Genomic DNA, 19,757 nt, shown 5'->3' on the forward strand with positions numbered 1-19,757 from the left:
TGCATTTGTGTTTGTTTTGTTGGGGATGTTTCGAATCTAGCTTTGTCTTCAGATATAAAATACTGGAGGGGAGAAGTGAAAAGGCTGATGAAAATGAAGGCTAAACAAATCAAATAAGTTGGGGATTTGGTATTCATAGTTTTTCTGCTTTGTTTGCGTCACAATCAGCAGAGAGTGAATGCTATGCTTTGTCCAGGAAATCTTCTTCAACGAGAAGTGTCTGGAAGGAAGAACCAAAGAAAATTGCTTTTCTTCCTCATGCTTCGTAGAGAGAGGGAGGTTGAGTTCCCAGTGAAACGAGGAAAAAAAAGAAAGAACTGGGTGTGTACGATATTGGCAAGATGTTTGGGGACAGATCTGACTTTAGATTCGGTACCTTTCTGCCCTTACTTGAGCAGTTCATTTGATACTGATGGGCTTCACATGTGGACCTCTCAAATCTTCTCTGTCAAATAGACAGTTCACCGTACGTGAAGTCTTAAATGTGATTTTTCTCCTGATACGTTTTATTAACCCTTTCTCATGTGCTGTTCTCCCCCTCCCTCCCTCCCTCCCTCCCTCCCTCCCTCCCTCCCTCCCTCCCTCCCTCCCTCCCTCCCTCCCTCCCTCCCTCCCTCCCTCCCTCCCTCCCTCCCTCCCTCCCTCCCTCCCCCCCCCCCTCCAGTGGGGAGGCTGCAGGCTACCAGCGTGTTCTCCAGGTGGACCTGGAGGTGAACGGGCTGCTGGTGCCCCTGGGCAGCAGGGTGGTGTCCTGGCAGGTGGAGTACCCCCCTGTCCCGCTCCCTCACGGACGAGGTCCAGACCCTCATCCACCTGGCGCCGCAGGACATGGGAGGCATCGTGCCCCTGGCCATGGTGAGTGGAGGCCCCCCCCCCCCCTGCAGGAAAACGCAAGCCTGTCGCGCAAACCTCCGTCCCATGTCCCCGTTACGGCAGGGATACCAGACAGATATGGCGTTAGAGAGAGAGAGAGAGAGAGAGAGAGAGAGAGAGCGAGCGGGATGAGAGAAAGGAAGGAGGGACTTGTGTTTGTCTAACAGGGAATTTGAAACGTGTAAGTGAACTGTATATAGAATGAGCGAAAAGTGTGTGTGTCTGTGCCTAGCGTGTGTCACGATGTGTGTGTGTGTGCATGTGTCTGGGTGTTGTTTTGGTCTATGTGTGAATCACAATATAAGCGTGTGTGTCACATGACTCGCCCCCCTCCTCGGTAAGCTGCATTTCTAAAACAGGAACACAGACAACACCTCCTTTGTACATTCGAGACGCGTGTCGATTCTCGGACTCTCACACTTTGATGTCTTTGTGTCTGCAGAGTCTGGGATGTTTAACAAAAGAAAGTCATGTTTCCCGACATTAAATAAAGATAAAAGACGATTTGAAATTCGGGACGACTTCATCTTCGACTGTTGATTGCTTGGCAGGAGTGACATGTTTAGATGAAGGCGGCTGCGTTTGGTTGAGTGAGTTGAGGTGTCGACTGCTGAGTTCAAAGTCCGGTGAGGTTCACTTGGATTGAACACCAATCTTGCGCTACTTCAATTAGCTGTCATTTGACTAAAAGTACTCTTCTTGATTGAGAAGCTAATTGATTTTGGAAACCAGGATAATCCTCTTTAAAAACAAAATTGATCGTGTAGCTTCTGGATCTGAGGAACAATGGTATTATAATAATGAATGTCTTTATGATTACGCATTTTAAACAGTTTTCACAAAGTGTTCTGGTCTTTTTAATGGAAGAAAATCGTAATGCTTTTACTAGTAAATGTTTTAGAGAATATGTAATTAATGGACAATTTGGGAATCCAATAAACTCTAAGCTCTGACTAATGTGGTTTGAATCGCAATGCAGACACTGTCACCCCCACAATCAATTCTCACGGTCCCTCAAAATCACAATCACCATGTTCTCAACCTTGGTCTGCCTCCACTCCAGAGAACGCTTTGCATATACATGTTCTATGTCATGCCACCCGGAGAGAATGTTTAACAATGTAAAGGTTACAGGGTCTCCTTCTCTTACAGCCTAACTACTTTGCTACGCCCTCAACCTGAGATGAAAGTTACATACGAGCGTGGGTGGAGAACATCGGCAGATAAAGATTTCAAGGGGTGAACAGTTGATTGCTGAAGTGCCAAGCAGATTTAGAGTGCCTTCAGGAGAGAAAGATGTATGTGTTTTGCGACTCAGTGCAGGATCAGTGGGTGGCTGGTGTGTCGCCAGTTCCGTTCCAGCTCACTCAGACTGGGGGCCCGGTCGCACCCCGCCTCTCCTATTAGAGGCAGCTCTTAATGTGCAAAGCGTTCAAACACTCACACACACACCGACTACGTCCAAATATATCAACTGCGTGAAAGCTGCCAATCTTGTGTGAATCATCCCAGGCATAGGGCGATGCATCTTCATGGGGGGACATGGATGAGGCTCGGGTCTTCACGCTGCCATAGTCACCCAGGAGAGATGGAAGATGTAGCGAGAGATGGACGGAAGGGAGGCAAGCGCACAGCCGGGCCCCAATCATCCCAAGCACTTTGCGCAGCTTCCCCCCCCGTGTGACTCTCAAGAGAGCCGTGCTCTGGTTGGCTCCTCTCTCTCCCTCATTTTCTTCTCTTTCTCTTCTTCTGTTCCCGCTCTCTATTTCTACGATTGAGGGTCTGACAGGGTATAAAGCAGCCTCCAGCAGCCCCACGTCCGACGGGAACATTTGAAGAAACCCGCTCCGCTAACTGCGCCATCCGTTTATGAGAGGGTGTAAGGGTGATGGAGAACTAGAGAGCGAGAGGAGATATGAAATGAGGGGGAGGAAAAACGAAAAATCTCCTAATGAGAGACGGAGAGAAACGGAGAGAGACCGAGGAAGGGAGTGCTGCAAATGTACAGAAGATTTGTCCGTATAAGACGCTGGTCTTATAAGCTGCATTCCTCGCATGAATGTTTGATCTCTCGTTTCCCTCAGCCTCGTGTCTCTGTTCTCTCATTAGAGGAGACAGTCCGGGTGGCCCCTACAGCTCTTCACATGTCAAACACTATTATTAGCATGTATCTATAGCCTCAGAGCATTCTTTTATTCCAAAGATTAGCGTTTAGCTCTTACAGCCCCATAACATTCCAGTCCCAAACGTTGGCACGGCGCTAAACTCAACGCTCGACCGTCTTGTGTTTCGTGCGCCGCTCGCGAGATGTATTGACAGTTGTGCCGTGTGGACAAACAAACGATCCTTCCGATGTCAACATGTTTTCTTCAGAGAGACAGAAGAGATAAGTCAAAACGGGGGAAAAAGCTGTCCCTGTATCAGCGATTTAAACACACAACAATCAACAATGATCAGACCAGCCAGCGATAGCAGCCAGGCCATCGCTCAGCCTGTCCCTGTTGTCAGGAAGTGTGTTTGGAGAAGCCATAGCGCCGCGCTAAGAACTATCAGAGGGAGGCTATTATCTAGCCGGCTAAGAATCCTCCAAGATGCTGTCTTTGTGCACAGTAATGTTTTAATATCCCTTTAAGCCTAACCAAGTCCTCTGGTGGATATGTGGAATTCTGATTACGCTGTTCTGTTCTTTTGGTGTGAATGTTAGCAGGGTTAGTTCAAGTTTTTCATGTCTCCCTCAATCTTTCTCTCTGCGGATTATTAGTTTTTAAACGGTAAAGTTTGTCTGTACAGGCAAATAATCAGTTAAATGTCAAATCTTTCTCAATCCCTTTTCTTATTTACCCGGTAAGGATTCGTTTAGTGGTGGGTGTCCTCTCTCTCATTCTCTCTATCACGCTCTCTCTGTCTCTAACCCTCTACAACATCTGTTTCATTTTTGGAAACTTCAGTTTCATTTTTGTTTGTTTATCTTTTACTTTTCTTCTGCCTCTTCTGTCAGAGCATGTTGGGGCAGCAACATAGCCAGAGCCAGACCGCAATGTAGTCAAGGACCCTAACTCACAATAGCCTAGTCTAATCAGCATGCCTGCAGTAAACATCTGGGGCCTTCCTAAGTGAACATACTTTTTTAGGGTTATTGACTTGACATTTGGGTTTAACCAAAAATCCTTTGGAGAGTCGAGGGAGAAAAAAACAGCACTTAATATTTAATCTCTACCTGGAATCTGAGCCAACAGATACGTGATAATGGAGAAAGCCAACAAAGAACCAACAGATTGTCAAGCCAACAACTTGCGTAATAAATCAATATCTAATTATTGAGGAGGGTATAAATCACATTTAGTCCTTATGAAATAATCAATAATGGTATTTACTACCTCTGAGGATGGCAGAATGCTTCCCAAAAAGAAATCTTTATTTGCTAATACACTGAAATCCCCAGTGTGGCTTATAAGCAGCAAAGTGTTCCTAGTACGATACGTTACCCAGGTGGTGCAATGGTGTGCAGCAACTTTTGGGCTGTCATCTTCTTCTGCTTCTTCTGCTCTCAACAGTGCAAAATGCTAATCTTCTGGTCTGGCAGAAGCCGGTGAAGGTTATCTCTCTCAGGGAAAGGGGGTTCTTTGGATTTCCTGGGGGATATCTCTGTAGGATCTGCGAGTGACAGGGTGACTGCATGAGTGTTGGAAGGCGGGTCCATTGGTCTCGAGAACCGATACGAAGTGTGTCGACGAGGACAACGCTGTGCCGTTGAAAGTGGAGCTTCCTGTCCTCATACAGTATTCCTCTCAGTGAATCAGCTACTACACAAACCGTGGCCAAACTCAAGCCCTCCACAGGCTGGAACATTTGATGAATAATTCAAGGAAGTTCTCAGGGTTCTCAGGCTCAACGGGGTTTCTGGGTGTTGGGAGAACTTTGTAGAGCATGAGGTCCACTCACGCTTCTCATACCACCGTCGGACAAAGCAAGCCTCGTACTACGCAACTTGAGCCTACCTTACCTCTCGCGGCCCCTGATCCGTTTCTGCGTTACCTCAGGTTCAGCACGCGTTTCCACAGCAAGTCCCCGTAGCTTGTAATCCCCAGAGCTGCTTTTTAAGGGACTCCGAGTGTTCCTTTAGGCCCACTCTATCTCCTGCTGCTGGTAAGGGTTCTGCTCCAAAGTCTACTGTTAACGTGTTGGCTAACAGTTGGCTTGTTTATCCTCGTCTCCCTGACTTTCCCGGTCCAGTCCTATCTCGAGGCCAGCAATTGTTGGTGTGTGAGTTCGAGTGTGTACATTCGTGTCTGTCTATAAGCTGTGTGTTGCTTCTATTTCACCATTTCAGGCCATAGCACGAAGGCCATTGTCGACATCAAATGTTTTGTGTGTGTCTTTCTGTGTGTGTGTGTGTGTTGAAGAGATATAGAGAAAGATAGAGACAGACATATGGGTTTGGTGTGAGATACTAGGCTGGAGTTTACTGCACCTTTACCCGGTTCGTCCTTGAACCCGACGCTGTGTCACACAACCATCGTGGGTGTTTATAGACTACACGTACCAATCATCGCCCCCATATCAGGCTCTACAACACACATCCCGTTGCACACTGCCCATCCTATACAGGACACTTAATGGCCTTTTATCGATTGCCCCTCCCTCCCTCTCCTCCCTCTCCCCCTACCTTTAGCTCTGTCTATCCTTGCCGTGTTGTGAGGAGGCTGGGAAGATAATGCTGCTGCTCCCGCTGGGGCCGTGTGTGTGTGTGTGTGTGTGTGTGTGTACGTGCAAGTGTGTGTGTGCGTGCGGATCGCTTAAGCTAATGACATGGCTCTCTGGGGGATGGGTGTGTGTTTACAAACTGCTGGGCTGATGCACGGACCAGGGGCTATGAATAAGACATGCGCCCCCTCCAGCTTCTCTCACCCCAGGAAGGGGACACTAGACTGGGCTCACGCCGGGGGAGAAAGGAGAGTGTGCGCAGGGACCCCGGCTGGTTCTCATGCCTTCGGCATCACACCCGCTGTCACTGCAAATCTCACTTAATTTCAGACCCAAGGCCAAATGAGATGGAGCAAGGGTTCCCTGTGTGGGGCTGAATGGTACACAGAGAGTCTAGACAACACCCCCCCCCCCCCCCACACACACACACACACACACACACACACACGACTACCCACTCATATAAGTCAGTAATTTCTGAGTGTTTCTCAGAGTCTCTTAAGTGTCTTGAGTTCAAAAGCCAATTTACCTGCCAGCCTGACACACACACGCGTCACATTTCATAGTTAGCTCCTTTTTAATAAGGTGAGTTCCAAGACATGCTTAGGAACAAAGAGTATTTAACTGTCAATCAAGTGTTCCCTTTCATCACAGTCTCAGAACACCATCTGCATTGGAAATGCAACGTTTATGATGCCATCAGTAGTCACTTGGAGAAATATATAGCTTTAAAAACCCTAAATGAAGACCTTTCGATTTGAGATCATTCTTCTGATATTTAAAATGTGTACGTAAGAAACATTAAATTATCGTTTCATACGAGACAAACAAAAGATAATTTTTGAATGTTGGAAGGTTGATGGTGAAATTATGTCTATAGATGTATAGTTTGAAACCTTGAACGACGCTGTCATTATTGGTTCTGAATCCACCAAAGAAGCACTTTGACTGGCGGTTAAAAGCATTTCTTTTGTCCAGAAGTGCTGGATGTTTTCTTACATCCACTTTCTTTTCTAGTATTCAATTGAGTAGAAACTCAACCGCTTATTTCTTCCAATTTTCCCAAATGTGGGTGGAAATCACATCTCAGGTCGTAGCAAATTAATATTTTCGACAGTAAATAAACCAGTGTTGGGAAACGTCAGCTGCAGACGGGCACAGCGACTTTCGCTCGACATCCGACTTGTATTTGCTTTGATTTTTAGATCTAAAAGATAACAATGCACGCCGGTACTTGCACATAACCCGGGTACTGCGGCACAGTCTATGCATTTGATATAAATAATCAGCGGCTCGGATTCAGAGTGCCGAAAAAACCCTGAACCTCAACGTTTTATCCCTCGTCTAAGGAGAAAATTGCCGGGGGTGAAAACAGAAATTGCTCCCTTTAACCCTAGGAGAAGAAGTGCGAGAGAGTGGTGGTGGAGAGGAGTGGTGTGTGTGTGTGTGTGTGTGTGAGGGGTCTCCATTTTATTAACAAGCTTGAAATTCCATTATCCAGGGCATAGCGTTAAATAATGTTATCTGTTTAGCTCCAAAGGAGCAAGCAGGTGGAAATAACAAAGGGAGCATGGAGGTGTCTGTGTGTGGGGAACAAAATCCTGTCTGGAGACTGCTTCAATAGTGCGCTTCAAAGATGTACTGTGGGCTTCGTAACAGCTTTAGTTGAAACTAAGCTGGGATGATGAGCGTACTTCTGTTCTGCCAAGATGACATGCGAACCACGAGCGCGCAGCTAGCTCGGGATTTGGAGACCTCGTTTTAATTGATTTAATTATCTTCCTCCTTTGTTTGAGAGTCAAGGTTCTTAAAAGTATCTCAAAATAACATTCCGAGTTGTGAAATTTGACACAGGTAACAACACATCCCAGTGTTTCAAATGTTTATATTTATATTTATTCATTTTTAAATGTTAACATTGCATGGAAGGATTAGGTGAGGATTTCTGATTACCCAATCACCTGATATCAACTCTCAAATGAACGGTTGTTGTCATGGTTTTCAGTCTGTGTTCAGTGGACTGTGAGTGACCTCTCCCTTTGTCCATCTGCTTCCTGTCCGTTTTCTCTCTCTCAGGACTCGGAGATTCTGAACACAGCCATTCTCACCGGACGCACGGTCGCGCTTCCGGTGAAAGTGGTTACCGTGGGAACGGACGGCTCGGTGACAGATGTGACCGAGTCGGTGGAGTGCAAGTCGACAGATGAGGAGGTTGTTAAGGTGGGTTTACTACACACACACGTGCACACATAAACACACCCGTGATTCCTCGCAGAGGAACAGTTTGGGCCTGTTTTCTTGAAGCATAATTTACTAGAATTATAAACATTTTACTCTCTCTCAAGGGACAGCTGTGGCCAAACACAATGGACTGTGTGTGTGTGTGTGCGTACGTGTGTGCGACAGTTCTTTCTGGTGCTTGGAATCTTTTGAGGAGCTGAGTGATCTGATCTCATGAGTGTATGGTCCAACATGCTAACCAGAGGCTGCCCTGGGCTGTCATGCCAGATACTAGACAGGCGGAGGGAGGGAGCTTTACCCTGCTCATCTCCCCAACAGCACATAACTGATAATCCCTTATGAAGGGACGAGACACACAGCTATACCCATCTGAGGAACGCGTGTGCATGTGCGTATGCGTGCCCTGTTCAATTATACACACTCTACACACACAAGTGTATGCTGTGTGTGGGCAAAATGTATGTATGTGTGTTTGGAGATGGCGTGCGTGTGAAAGGCGGTTCTTCCCTCGGGTTGAATTTTCCTCCGAGTACCTCACGCTGCTCACCTCCTGAGAGACTCCGCCAATCCCTGCCTCCCATTAGAGAGGAGTGGGGACGGCCTGTTCAAGCCCCCCCCCACCCCCAACCCCCCTCGAAGCAACTGTGAAACATTTTATCAAGCGTTGATTAGGCAGAGTTTCCTTTCCATTTTGCTCTCTCTTGATCTGACGTTTGCCTCTCCTAGCTGATGATACTGTGCCAAAGCAGCGGCCAACCTTAATCACACCCGGAGTGGGTTCTGAAGTCTGTTCCCTCCCTCTTTCTGCAAACTCTCAACCTGGATAGTTAGAGGTTGTGCCGGTGTTAATGGGGGGGAGTGGATGGGGGGGGGGGGGGGTGGCTTAACTCACCAAACTGCTGCCCTAGTCTGATTGGATGGTAAAATCAGATCCCTTACTGCTGATTGGAGAGACCACCCGGTGTCAAGCTGCTCTCTCCACCCAGGGAAGGCTCTCCAATCCAAAATGTGCGTTTGAAGTTGCTGATTAAAATCCACATCATTTTCCAAAGGTACTGGTTCCACATCATGGAGGGTTTGCTGGAGATAAACATCTCTAGTTTGATTACAGTTTTTCTCAATTGTTTACACACAAATACTGGTACTTGAGACACAATGACCACAACATGTAACTCATGCACCAACCCCATGAACCAATTGTGCTAAACTACAAGCACAATTCCTGATTTACACTCAAATTGCAGTTCTAAAACAAAAACATTTCAAAACACTACACACAATTCTCTGCATTTGGCACAATTTTCATGAAGAAAATCTTTTGTTTTCACAAAGAACACACTGCCATTCAAATACGCACACTGACTCATCGCATGGACAAACACCTGTCACACAGTTTTACAATTAGCAATCAGAGCTTTAGAATAAAAGGGCAACAGGTGACCTTTTCTGTTTTTGACCAATGGATGCCAACATTGGAAACAGAGGCAGAGGAGTGAGAGTAAGAGGAGGAGGACGGGGAGGACGAGGATGAGGAAGGCCAAGGACCATAATCTCTGATGAGATCCGAGCCGCTTTGGTTGACCATGTAGTCAACCATGGTCTAACAATGAGGGAGGCTGGGCAAAGAGTACAGCCAAATTTGAGCAGGTACACTGTAGCATCCATCATCGGGACTTTCCGAAATGAGAATAGGTAAGAAATCTACTCTCACTACAAAATTGCAGTAGGCCTACTGCATATCAATACAGTACTCAATGAGTACAGTAGTAAAGTATTGCCTGTGGACTGTTCTGTAGGACTGTAAACATAAAGTATGTTTCAAGTATTTGGAAAATACTACTTTGTATTCCTACACAGTATTTACAGTATTTTACTATATGTTTGGCAGAACTGAAAGATTACCAACATAAGGTGGTCGGGAACGTCTTCTGTCTCCTGAACAGGAAACTGAAATCATGAACATGGTCCTAGAAAATAACGCCATAACATTACGGCAAATACAAAGACAAATAATAATAATGTAACTGTATACACTATACAGTAAATTATTCTGTTGTTTTGTATGTAAACCGCTGTATGTGCAACTTTGTGTTGGTTGGGATGTACACTGTGTACATATATGTAAAATATATTTGTTACCGTGTATTTCTGTGTTCTGAGTATAAAAACAATATTCTCAAATATTTTACAACACACTTATGTATGTATTGTCTGTAGTAAATGTAACACTGAACAAAAAAAGGCCTAACTCACTATGATGAATGAAGAAGAAGTGTTTTCCATTCATCATAGTGTTTTACATTGAGCACATCAGTGTTCAAATGGTTATTATAAATGTCTATTCATATGATGGTTTGTGTTTGTCATTTGAAAACAAAATACCATTTTGAGATTAAATAACATTGTTTTGAATGTTAAGTTTAATTTTGCAGGAGAAGTGAGGGGTTTTGCCCATTGTGTGTGTGTTTTTTTTATTTGTGTGTAGAGTTCTGAGATTATGAGGTATGCATTCAGAAAATGTCTGTAACCAATCGAGAAAAACTGTAAAAAACGAACTAAGGAGCCAGGCGCGAAAAAACTGCAAACTAAAGAATTAGTTTGAGTTATTTTAAGGGGTTAGATACAATACATGTCCTTTTCCTTAGTCTCCATAACTCGGCTAGTGTTCTGTCTGGATTCTATATGAAAGAAGAAAAACTCAGCAAAGATTTGTACTAGCTGGCTAGCAATACTGTCAATAATTAATCTCCAAGGAGCCTTATTTTTTTACTTTATCAAACTAACCAAAGAAGTGATGTGGCCAACAAATCGATCGTCTCAACGCATTCATACAATTCTCTCATTTATAAAAGTAGCATTTTTAGTATTTTTCTTTACATATTTACAATGCCAAGTTATAGAAATGGAACAGAAAAAAAAATACAAATCTATAGAATATATTTAAAAAATATATAAATAAGAGAACTAATATATATATATATATATATATATATATATATATATATGTATGAACTGTTTTGTGTTTGTGTGTGGGTTGTGGAAAATTTTCCCAGTATGTTTGAAGGGCTGCAGCTGAACACTGAGGGTTATTGACCGACTCAGACAGGTGTGGAATAAGCAATGAGCAGGGCCCAGAGAGAAATAGACGTGGAGAAAGAGAGACTAATGGGGGAGGAGTGGAGGGGGGGGGGGGGGCGGTGGGGGAGGAGGAGGAGGAGGGAGTGAAAGAGTTTAGGAGCCAGAGTGAGAAAGAGGGAGAGAGAGGGAGCTGAAACGAGAGCGAGAGAGAAAATGTGCGAGGGTAGAAAGAGGGAGAGATCGAATCGGTCAGGTGTCTCGATGAGGAGTGATGCTGGGTCAGATCCCGTCTCTGGACGAGTGCCTTTTGAAAGACAAGCCTATCAGCGTGGAGGAGACATGATTAGGGAGGAGGTGTGTACAGTGTGTGTTTGTGTGTGTCTAGGTGGTTGTGTGTTGGGAGAGACATTACTCCACTTCAGTAAATAAATCATCCTAGGGCCTTGAACACGCATGTCAGAAAGGCCCTCCCTGTCACACACACACACACACACACACACAAACACACACACAACTATGGTGGAACACAAGTACTTCCCATGCAGTACCAAAAGGTCAGAGATTCTGAAGGATGGAACAGACTCGGGAAGAGTTTACCGAGCAGAATGCTCAGGGGTTAAGTGCCCCGAGGAGCAAGTGCTCTTATGACAGGATGAAAGGGAGAGAGAGAGAGAGAGAGAGAGAGAGAGAGAGAGAGAGAGAGAGGAGGTCCCGACAGGAGCCGATGCTGCCAGCAGACAGCTCGGACAAGCGCAGGGTTGGTCTACCTCAACGTTTGTGGAGAAACCGGAAACTCCGAGCCAGGTAAGACAGGAGGATAACAAGCTGGTGACTAGGTGTTCAGCAAAACAAATTCCACACAGGTAGTCAGTTCTGAGGACACGTGCTGAAATGGACGAGCTTCAAGGGGAAGTCGAGTTAGGATTATGGCTGTGAACAGCAACTGATGTTGATTATAAGAGAGCTCAAATTAATCAGGCGAGAAGCATAGAGGTACAAGCCTGATCAAGTAAATGTGCTGCTTTGAGGATGAGAGTCGATAAGTGTCTTAGATGCTCCTTAGGGATTCCGCCATCTCATTGGTCCATCTGTGGCTGACTGGCCACACATGAGAGAGCCTTTGGTGCTGATTGGAGGAAATGCTGAAAATATGGCCAGTCACAGAGAATCGTGGCTCAGAGCCATTTTTGGGGGGGGTTGCTGGTTGGGGAATGGTCAATTTCCATCTGTTAAGTTGATTTGATCCCAACACACCCACACTAACACACACCATACATAGCTAATTGCAAACAGACTAATGGCAAGCAGCCTCTGATTGCCCAGTATTCGACCCTGAGCATACTGTACACCCTTTGCACACAGTATACCCCAGGTACCTTGTAACTCCTATTAATTCCTTTAGTAAGGCGTTTTTATGGACTTCACTCTAAGTTTCCTTTCTTTCTCTCTCTATTTCTAACTCTCTATCTCTCACCTCTCTCGCACTCTCCCTCCCACTATTTATTGCTCATTTCTCTCCCTCTCTTTCTCCCTCTATTTGTCTCTGTCCTATCTCCTCTCTCTCTCTCTCTCTCTCTCTCTCTCTCTCTCTCACTGTTTCTGTCTCTCTCCTCTCTCTTTCTCTGTCTCTTTCTCTCCCTCCCCCCTCTCTCTCCCTCTCTCTCTCTCCCTCTCTCTCAGGTGTCGGAGCGCTGTGACTATGTGTACGTGAACGGGAAGGAGACGAGAGGGAGAATGAAGATGCTCCTCAACTTCACCTACAGCTACCTGAGCGCCCAGCTGGAGATGAGTGTGTGGATGCCCCGCCTGCCCCTGCTCATCGACGTGGGCGACCCCGAGCTCAGCCAGATCAAGGGCTGGAGGGTGCCCGTCGCCGCCGGCAGCAGGAGGTGTGTCTTTTACACAGCGCTGAGAAGGGTCCGAATACATTTGTTTCCCCCCCCGAATGTTTACACCTTGTCAGAGAAAGAGAGGGAATGGAAAGAAGATGAAAAGAATGATCCTCTTCAGCTGTCCTGGCATTTGCTTGAGGTCATATGACCTTCAGACCACTGGGTGGCGCTCTGACACATATACCCCCGCTGTCACGCTGTCCGCCTTTAAGCCCCATAAGCTGCGTTCTTACTGTGAGTGAATAGGGAAAGCTGGAGGGCGAACAGCCTGAACTCCCTGTGTGTGTGTGTGTGTGGGTGTGTGAGTCTGAAAGCAAGCTCATTACACTCAAAGACCCTCAGCTGACCTGGCGTACTCCCCAGCCTACACGCTGTGCTCTCATGTTTCTGTTGAGAGCCGTAAATGTCACCTCAGTTTAGGCCCAGTCGCCCCCACGGGCACGCCGCAGCGTGGCGGGGGGGTTGGTGGATCAATGGATGGATGGAGGTTTGGATGGAGAGAGGGAGGGAGGGATGGATGGAGAGAGAGGAGGGAGGGAGGGAGGGAGGGATGGATGGAGAGAGGGAGGGAGGGATGGATGGATGGATGGAGAGAGGGAGGGATGGATGGATGGAGAGTGGGAGGGATGGGTGGATGGAAAGAGGGAGGGATGGATGGAGAGAGGGAGGGATGGATGGAGAGAGGGAGGGAGGGAGGGATGGAGAGAGGGAGGGATGGATGGATGGATGGAGAGGGGGAGGGAGGGATGGAGGGTTGGATGGAGAGAGGGAGGGAGGGAGGGATGGATGGAGAGAGGGAGGGGGGGATGGATGGAGAGAGGGAGGGAGGGATGGATGGATTAAGGGAGGCAGAACTGAGCCAGCCAGCTCTACCATGTTAACCTGTCAGCTTGCTCTTCTGCCTGAACGGTCATGCCTAAATGACATCTAATGAGGCTGTCATTGTTTCTTCCGCTGCCACAATCGCTGCTCTCCCTTTCCGCAGGCACCTGGCCTGGCCAGCTGGAGGGCTGGAAGGGGGGTTGAGGACTGGAAGGCTGGGGGACTTGGAGGGCTGGAGGACTGGATGGCTGGAGGACTGGGGGACTTGGAGGGCTGGAGGACTGGATGGCTGGAGGACTGGGGGACTTGGAGGGCTGGAGGACTGGAGGACTTGGGGGACTGGAGGACTGGGGGACTTGGAGGACTGGGGGACTTGGAGGGCTGGGGGACTGGGGGACTTGGAGGGCTGGAGGGCTGGGGGACTGGGGGACTTGGAGGGCTGGGGGACTTGGAGGGCTGGGGGACTGGGGGACTTGGAGGGCTGGAGGGCTGGAGGGCTGGGGGACTGGGGGACTTGGAGGGCTGGAGGGCTGGGGGACTGGGGGACTTGGAGGGCTGGGGGACTTGGAGGGCTGGGGGACTTGGAGGGTTGGGGGACTGGAGGACTGGAGGGGGATGTGCAATACAGAACAGCTACGTTCGAGTTCCTGAAGGCCCTGTTACTCTCGGTTCTTCCAGATATGAGCGAGTCAGTGAGGATGACGACGAGGATGAAGGAGGAGAGAGGGCCGAGGGGGGGTGCGTGCCCCAGTACCAGAGCACCACGGTCCACGTGCTCACACACTTCGTGGCAGATGGGGCAGAGGAGGGGCAAGGCCAACCGGACTTCCTGCTGGGCAGCGATTGGCAGGTGGACGTGACAGAGCTGGTCCAGGATTCGCTGAGAGTGGAGGACCAGAGGGTGGCCCGCCTCGTGCAAGGGCAGGTTGTGATTGGCCAGAACACCGGTACCACCAAACTACAGGTTAGTTTTCCCGACAAGGCGGGGAGGGTGAAAAAGTGAGCGAATGAAGAAATAAAGACAAAGGAGCGAAGAGAACCGGGGAGGTAAAACAGCGATAACGACATTGTTAGCGTGTGTGTGAGCGAATGAGGGAGTCACGTTAAGACTAAGTGATTCACACAGAACCTGTGCAAGGCAGAGGGTCTTTCCAATTGAGCTGCATAGGGTGAATTGGGGTCTCAGAGTGGAGGGTTGTCTCAAAAGACGGCAACATTGATCTCTCTGCACAAACACTTTGGCCAATTGACATCTGACGGGGCAGCATGGCTGCGCGGCACACCCTCTAAAAGGAGGTAGATCCTCCAGGGCCCTTGCGTCTTCATATGAAGGCAGCATGTGGCTGATGATATTACTGGCACCAGGCTCCGAACACCAGGTCCAGCACACGTACCCACTTAGGAAAACACTATCGACTTTTGAGTTTACCCCTCAAAGCACACCCACCCACTCAGCATACATACAGGGAGTCAGGTGGCTGAGCGGTGAGGGAATCGGGCTAGTAATCTGAAGGTTGCCAGTTTGATTCCCGGCCGTGTCAACTGACGTTGTGTCCTTGGGCAAGGCACTTCATCCTACTTGCCTCGGGGGAATGTCCCTGTACTTACTGTAAGTCGCTCTGGATAAGAGCATCTGCTAAATGACATGCAGACTTGACTTCTTATTGCTGCATGTGTGTGTGTGTTTCTGTGTGTGAGAGAATAGAGAATCCATGTTTTTGCCAGAGTAGCTCAGGATAGATTTTGTAGAAAAGACCATGTAGTAAAGCATCGGCTAATCTTTGACCACCTTTGCTTATCTGTCTTCTTCGATTGTTTGAGACATTGGATATTGATACTGTTAGTGACCAATACTGGCTCACTTCTACACTGGCTGAACATGAATCACAGGGCTCATCATGACTCAGGCTAGGGTTTCGGTTTGCTTTAAAGCAATCATCTTACAATTTCGGTCTTGCCTCGGTATTAAAGGGCTGCACACACACTCGGGAAACACATCAGACTGACAGACAAGCACACACACACACACACACACACTGCACACATGCTGTATACCATATACACACATGCCTCCAACACATTGAACACATACTTGCACCACAGCCTCAAAAGAGTATTGACAAAGCTGTTAGGAGACTTTAGAGTTTTATTTGATAGCGAGAGAGCCTCTCGCTTCAGTGGAGTGATTGTAGATCAAACCACAAACAAGAGGGTTTCAATAGTCTTGTATTAAAATTCAATAAAAAGCGCTGCAATCATTGGAATGGGGGGGGGGGGGGGGGGTTGGCAATCCAAGGAAATAAGGGGCAATCGTAGTGGATAGCTGTGCCCATCTCCATGGTAACCACGATTCAACCTTGCTCCTTGTATCACAGTTGTCATACTACCCAGCACTTTTAGCTAAAGATAAATTAATAAATTACTGTTTCCAGGGGAGTCAAGCCTGGATTGGAGGGGGGTGGAAGGGGGGGGGGGGGGGTTACAATTAAAACAGCAGACATGGAGGTCCTTCTCTGGGAAAGAAAATAATAATTATAGCGCAGCAGTTTTCTGCAATTTTATACTGTACGTTATTCGACTTTGGGGGGATTATTGAACTTAAGTCTGTTTTTGTAGCTCAGTAAATTCAAACTTTATATTTGGGTAAAACGCGATATTTTTGGGGGGGAGATTGTCATGTCGCTTCTTATTAAAAACAGAATCCATCCAGACATAAAACATTTGGAAAAGCGTGTGCCTCCCAGTTTGAAGGGCTTGATTGAAAGCTTCTGAACACACAGTAGGCACGCATATACCTAGTGAACGAAGCTCCAGAGCTTGCATGGGCTCTTAAGCCCTGGATCTCACCAGTTCAACCGCATCTACACAAGCCCTACAAGCAATCGTTATGCTTGTGTGTCCCCGGTGTGCTTGGCTGTGTGGTTAACATGCTGCCAGAGAAGTGCTGTGGATCATGGGTGAGTCGGCGCTGGGAGAATGCACCGCGTACAGACGAGCCGGTGATGGGGGTTGACAGTTCATTAGGGGCAGGGTAAACACCCGCGCTGGCGTGGCGGGGCGGTGGTGGAGGAGGCTCAGCGGTAATGGGAGAGGAGAGGTGCACTTCCGGTCTCCTTACACGTCGCTTGTATTTCCACGCCCGTCAGTGCCGGGGCAGGTGGGATGTCGAGCAGGATCTGTGTGTGTGTGTGTGTGTGTATACACGTGTACTGTATGTGTTCTTGTGTATACTTGTGTATGCACGCTGGTGTACGTGTCTGAGAGTGTGTGTGTGCAGGCGTACTGTCGGTGTTCTTGCGTGTGTACGTGTATGATGCATGCCTGTGTGTGTGTGTGTGTGTGCTGACACCTGTGTGTGTGTGTGTGTGTGTGTGTGTGTGCAGGTGCTGTCCCCTCTGTCAGCTTCAGTTCTGGCTGAGAGGAAGATCAAGGTGCTGGATGACAAAGTGAGTGTGACAGAGCTCGGGGTGCAGCTGGTCTCTGGACTCTCTCTGTCCCTCCAGCTCAGTCCAGGGAGCAACAGGGCCATCGTCGCCACGGCCACCACACAGGAGGTCATGACCAGCCCCAAACAGGTACCGTTGCACACCTTAGACGTCGTGGTAACTCCGTCTTATGGCACTTTCATACTTTCATATGATTTCTTTATCGAACCATAAATATAACTAATTGCTCTTATTTGTTTGAAGGTTCTCCGTGTCTCGTCTGTTCTTGTTATGAAGAAACGTTGTTTCACTGTCACACGCTCCTGCATCTTTAAACCCCGCCAATTAAAACACCACAATGCTGTTGCAATTCCTTTCTCTCACTTTCACCTCTCAGTCTCTGCTCTCGTGTTCAGTTTTTTTCTTTTCCTTTTCTCTCATTTTTCTCTCCCAGCGATGAACGAGAAGCACCACACGAGCTTTCCTGGAGTGCGTTGACTTTAAAGCAGCGTTTTCTTTAATGTCTTCTTACCTCAGCTGGCTGACAGTCCCAAGGGGAGATCTAGTGGCAGACAAGGTTGTCTAGAGTTTACATTGCTTGTTTTAGGGGGGAATTCACTAATGCGTTTGTGTGTGTGTTTTTAGGAATCTCTCATTAGCGCATGGTTGCAGTTCAGTGACGGCTCCATGACCCCTCTGGATCACTATGACCCCGCCCACTTTGCGCTCACCGCCATCTCGTTGGACGAGCAGGTGGTGGAGGTGCGGCGCGGAGCCTCGTGGAAGTGGCCTGTCGTCGTGGCCAAGGGGCCGGGCCAGGGCTCGCTGGTGCGCGTGGAGATGACGCCGTCCGAGGAATGCCAGAGGGGGAGACGGCGAGGCGTCCTGGCGTCCGGCGTGGGCGCCGTCCGCGTCCGCTTCGGCCCCCCCGAGGAGCCTCCGTACGGGCGCGGCCGGACGAGGCCCGACTCGCCTTACTACGGCGGCTCCATCTCTTCCGCCGGCGTCGTGAACCGAGGCGCCACCACCGTCAAAGCCCCCCTCCTCCCCGCCAGGCCCAGCGGGGGCAGCGAGGTGCCCGCTGGGGACTTCCTGGAGTACCCCGCCCAGGCCGAGCTCCCGGGGGGGCGCAGCACGGACGAGGACCTGCTGACGTCCCGGCGCGGCCTGACCGACCTGGAGATCGGCATGTATGCCCTGCTCGGGGTCTTCTGCCTGGCCATCCTGGTGTTCCTCATCAACTGCGTCTCCTACGCGTACAAGTACCGCAGCAAGCAGCTGCCCCTGGAGAGCCCGGAGGCCATGGCCCACGCGCACGACTGGGTGTGGCTGGGCCAGGAGGCGGGCCTGCTGGACGGGCCGCAGGGCCTGTGTCTGCAGCGGCAGCAGGGGGAGGAGCTAGGGAGCACCCTGGAGGAGGGGAGCCAGCTGCTCAACGGAGGAGGAGGGGCCAAGGGCGGAGCTTGCACGGGAGGCGGAGCCGGGGGCCGGGACCACAGGAGCGAGTCGCTCAACTCTCCCACCACTAAGAGGAAGCGGGTCAAGTTTACCACCTTTACCAACGTCAAGCCCGGTAACGGGTGCCCGGTACTCAGCCCACTGGCACACACCAGCGAGATCAAGTGGGTGTGTCCGGACATCGAGCTCGGGGACTCGCAGGATCTGAGGAACTACATGGAGCGCCTGAACGAGAACGCCACCAAGAACCTGGCGTGAACAAAGGGCGGGCTTGGTTTTCGTTCTTTTTTGTTGTTGTAGCGGAACACAAACGAGAGAAACTCACCCGAATGCCTTCAGAGTGAGGGACGAAGAGGAGATAGAGGAAGGACCTGGGGGGGGGGGGGGGGGGGGGGGGGGCGGGGGGCGGGATTGAGACTGAAGCGGCGGGTGCTGTTGCCACACTGCCGCCATGACAACAGAAGGGAGCGTTCTGCCTGAGTTGTTTCCATGGCAACTGTCATAAGAGGTCGTGGTTCCGAAATTGAAAGGGAATCTTTTATCACCGTGACACCACAGGAAAGGGGGTGAAGTGGCCAATCATTTGCTTGACAGAGACAAACGTCAATTAAGATGCTTATTTCTCCTGTTTAATTGAAGAAAATCGAATTTGATTCTCATTCCCATTACCCTTTTTGTTACTTTTTTTCCAATCATCATTTTATTATCATTCTGTATGTAATGTTTATTGCTTTTCATTAAGTAGTTAGATTCCAACTCTTCACGCAATTATAGATTCAAGAAGTGCTCAGACCTATTTAGAGATGTAAATACAAATGCTGTGCAGACCGGTTTGCAGTGTGCACCAAAACATGTTTTTGCGAGGTGTTCTGTATTTTTGTACATCATTACCTAGTCTGTCCCCCACGCTTCTTCTCCCTGTGATTCCCCAGAGACCAGCTCTCATGCATGTTATTGCGAGATAAGACACAAAATGTCTGATCTAAACCCTTGTCAAACCATCCTGAAATAAATGTGTGCACATCGTTGGTACCCAGTGTGAGACAGGTCCCATTTGTATTGTACAAAACTTCTTTTCTTTTCCAATAATAGAAAGCGTCACTGTTCTTAAAAAAAAAAAAAAAAAAACTGTGATATTCTTTGTTCTCTTTGTCAATTGATCACCGTTGTCCAAACAAGAACCCCTTGACCTTAGGTTATACTGGGTCTCTCCCGCTGATTCAAACACCTGGATACTCCTAACATTGTTAGGCCCATTATCAAA

General features: G+C 48.5%; 1 protein-coding gene across 1 annotated transcript in view; it reads left to right on the forward strand.

The window, feature by feature from the left end:
• The window catches only part of LOC136964543 (transmembrane protein 132C-like), a 49,807-nt gene extending 30,996 nt beyond the window's left edge, over window positions 1-18,811 (forward strand). The window contains 7 exon segments of the mRNA XM_067258701.1: window positions 665-767; window positions 769-855; window positions 7,654-7,797; window positions 12,577-12,785; window positions 14,289-14,574; window positions 16,994-17,185; window positions 17,681-18,811. Coding sequence (XP_067114802.1) covers window positions 665-767; window positions 769-855; window positions 7,654-7,797; window positions 12,577-12,785; window positions 14,289-14,574; window positions 16,994-17,185; window positions 17,681-18,751 — 2,092 coding nt within the window. The 3' untranslated portion in view covers window positions 18,752-18,811.
• The last annotated feature ends 946 nt before the right edge of the window (window positions 18,812-19,757 follow it).

The sequence above is a fragment of the Osmerus mordax genome, chromosome 20 (genome assembly GCF_038355195.1).
Source record: "Osmerus mordax isolate fOsmMor3 chromosome 20, fOsmMor3.pri, whole genome shotgun sequence".
NCBI classification, from domain to species: Eukaryota; Metazoa; Chordata; class Actinopteri; order Osmeriformes; family Osmeridae; genus Osmerus; species Osmerus mordax.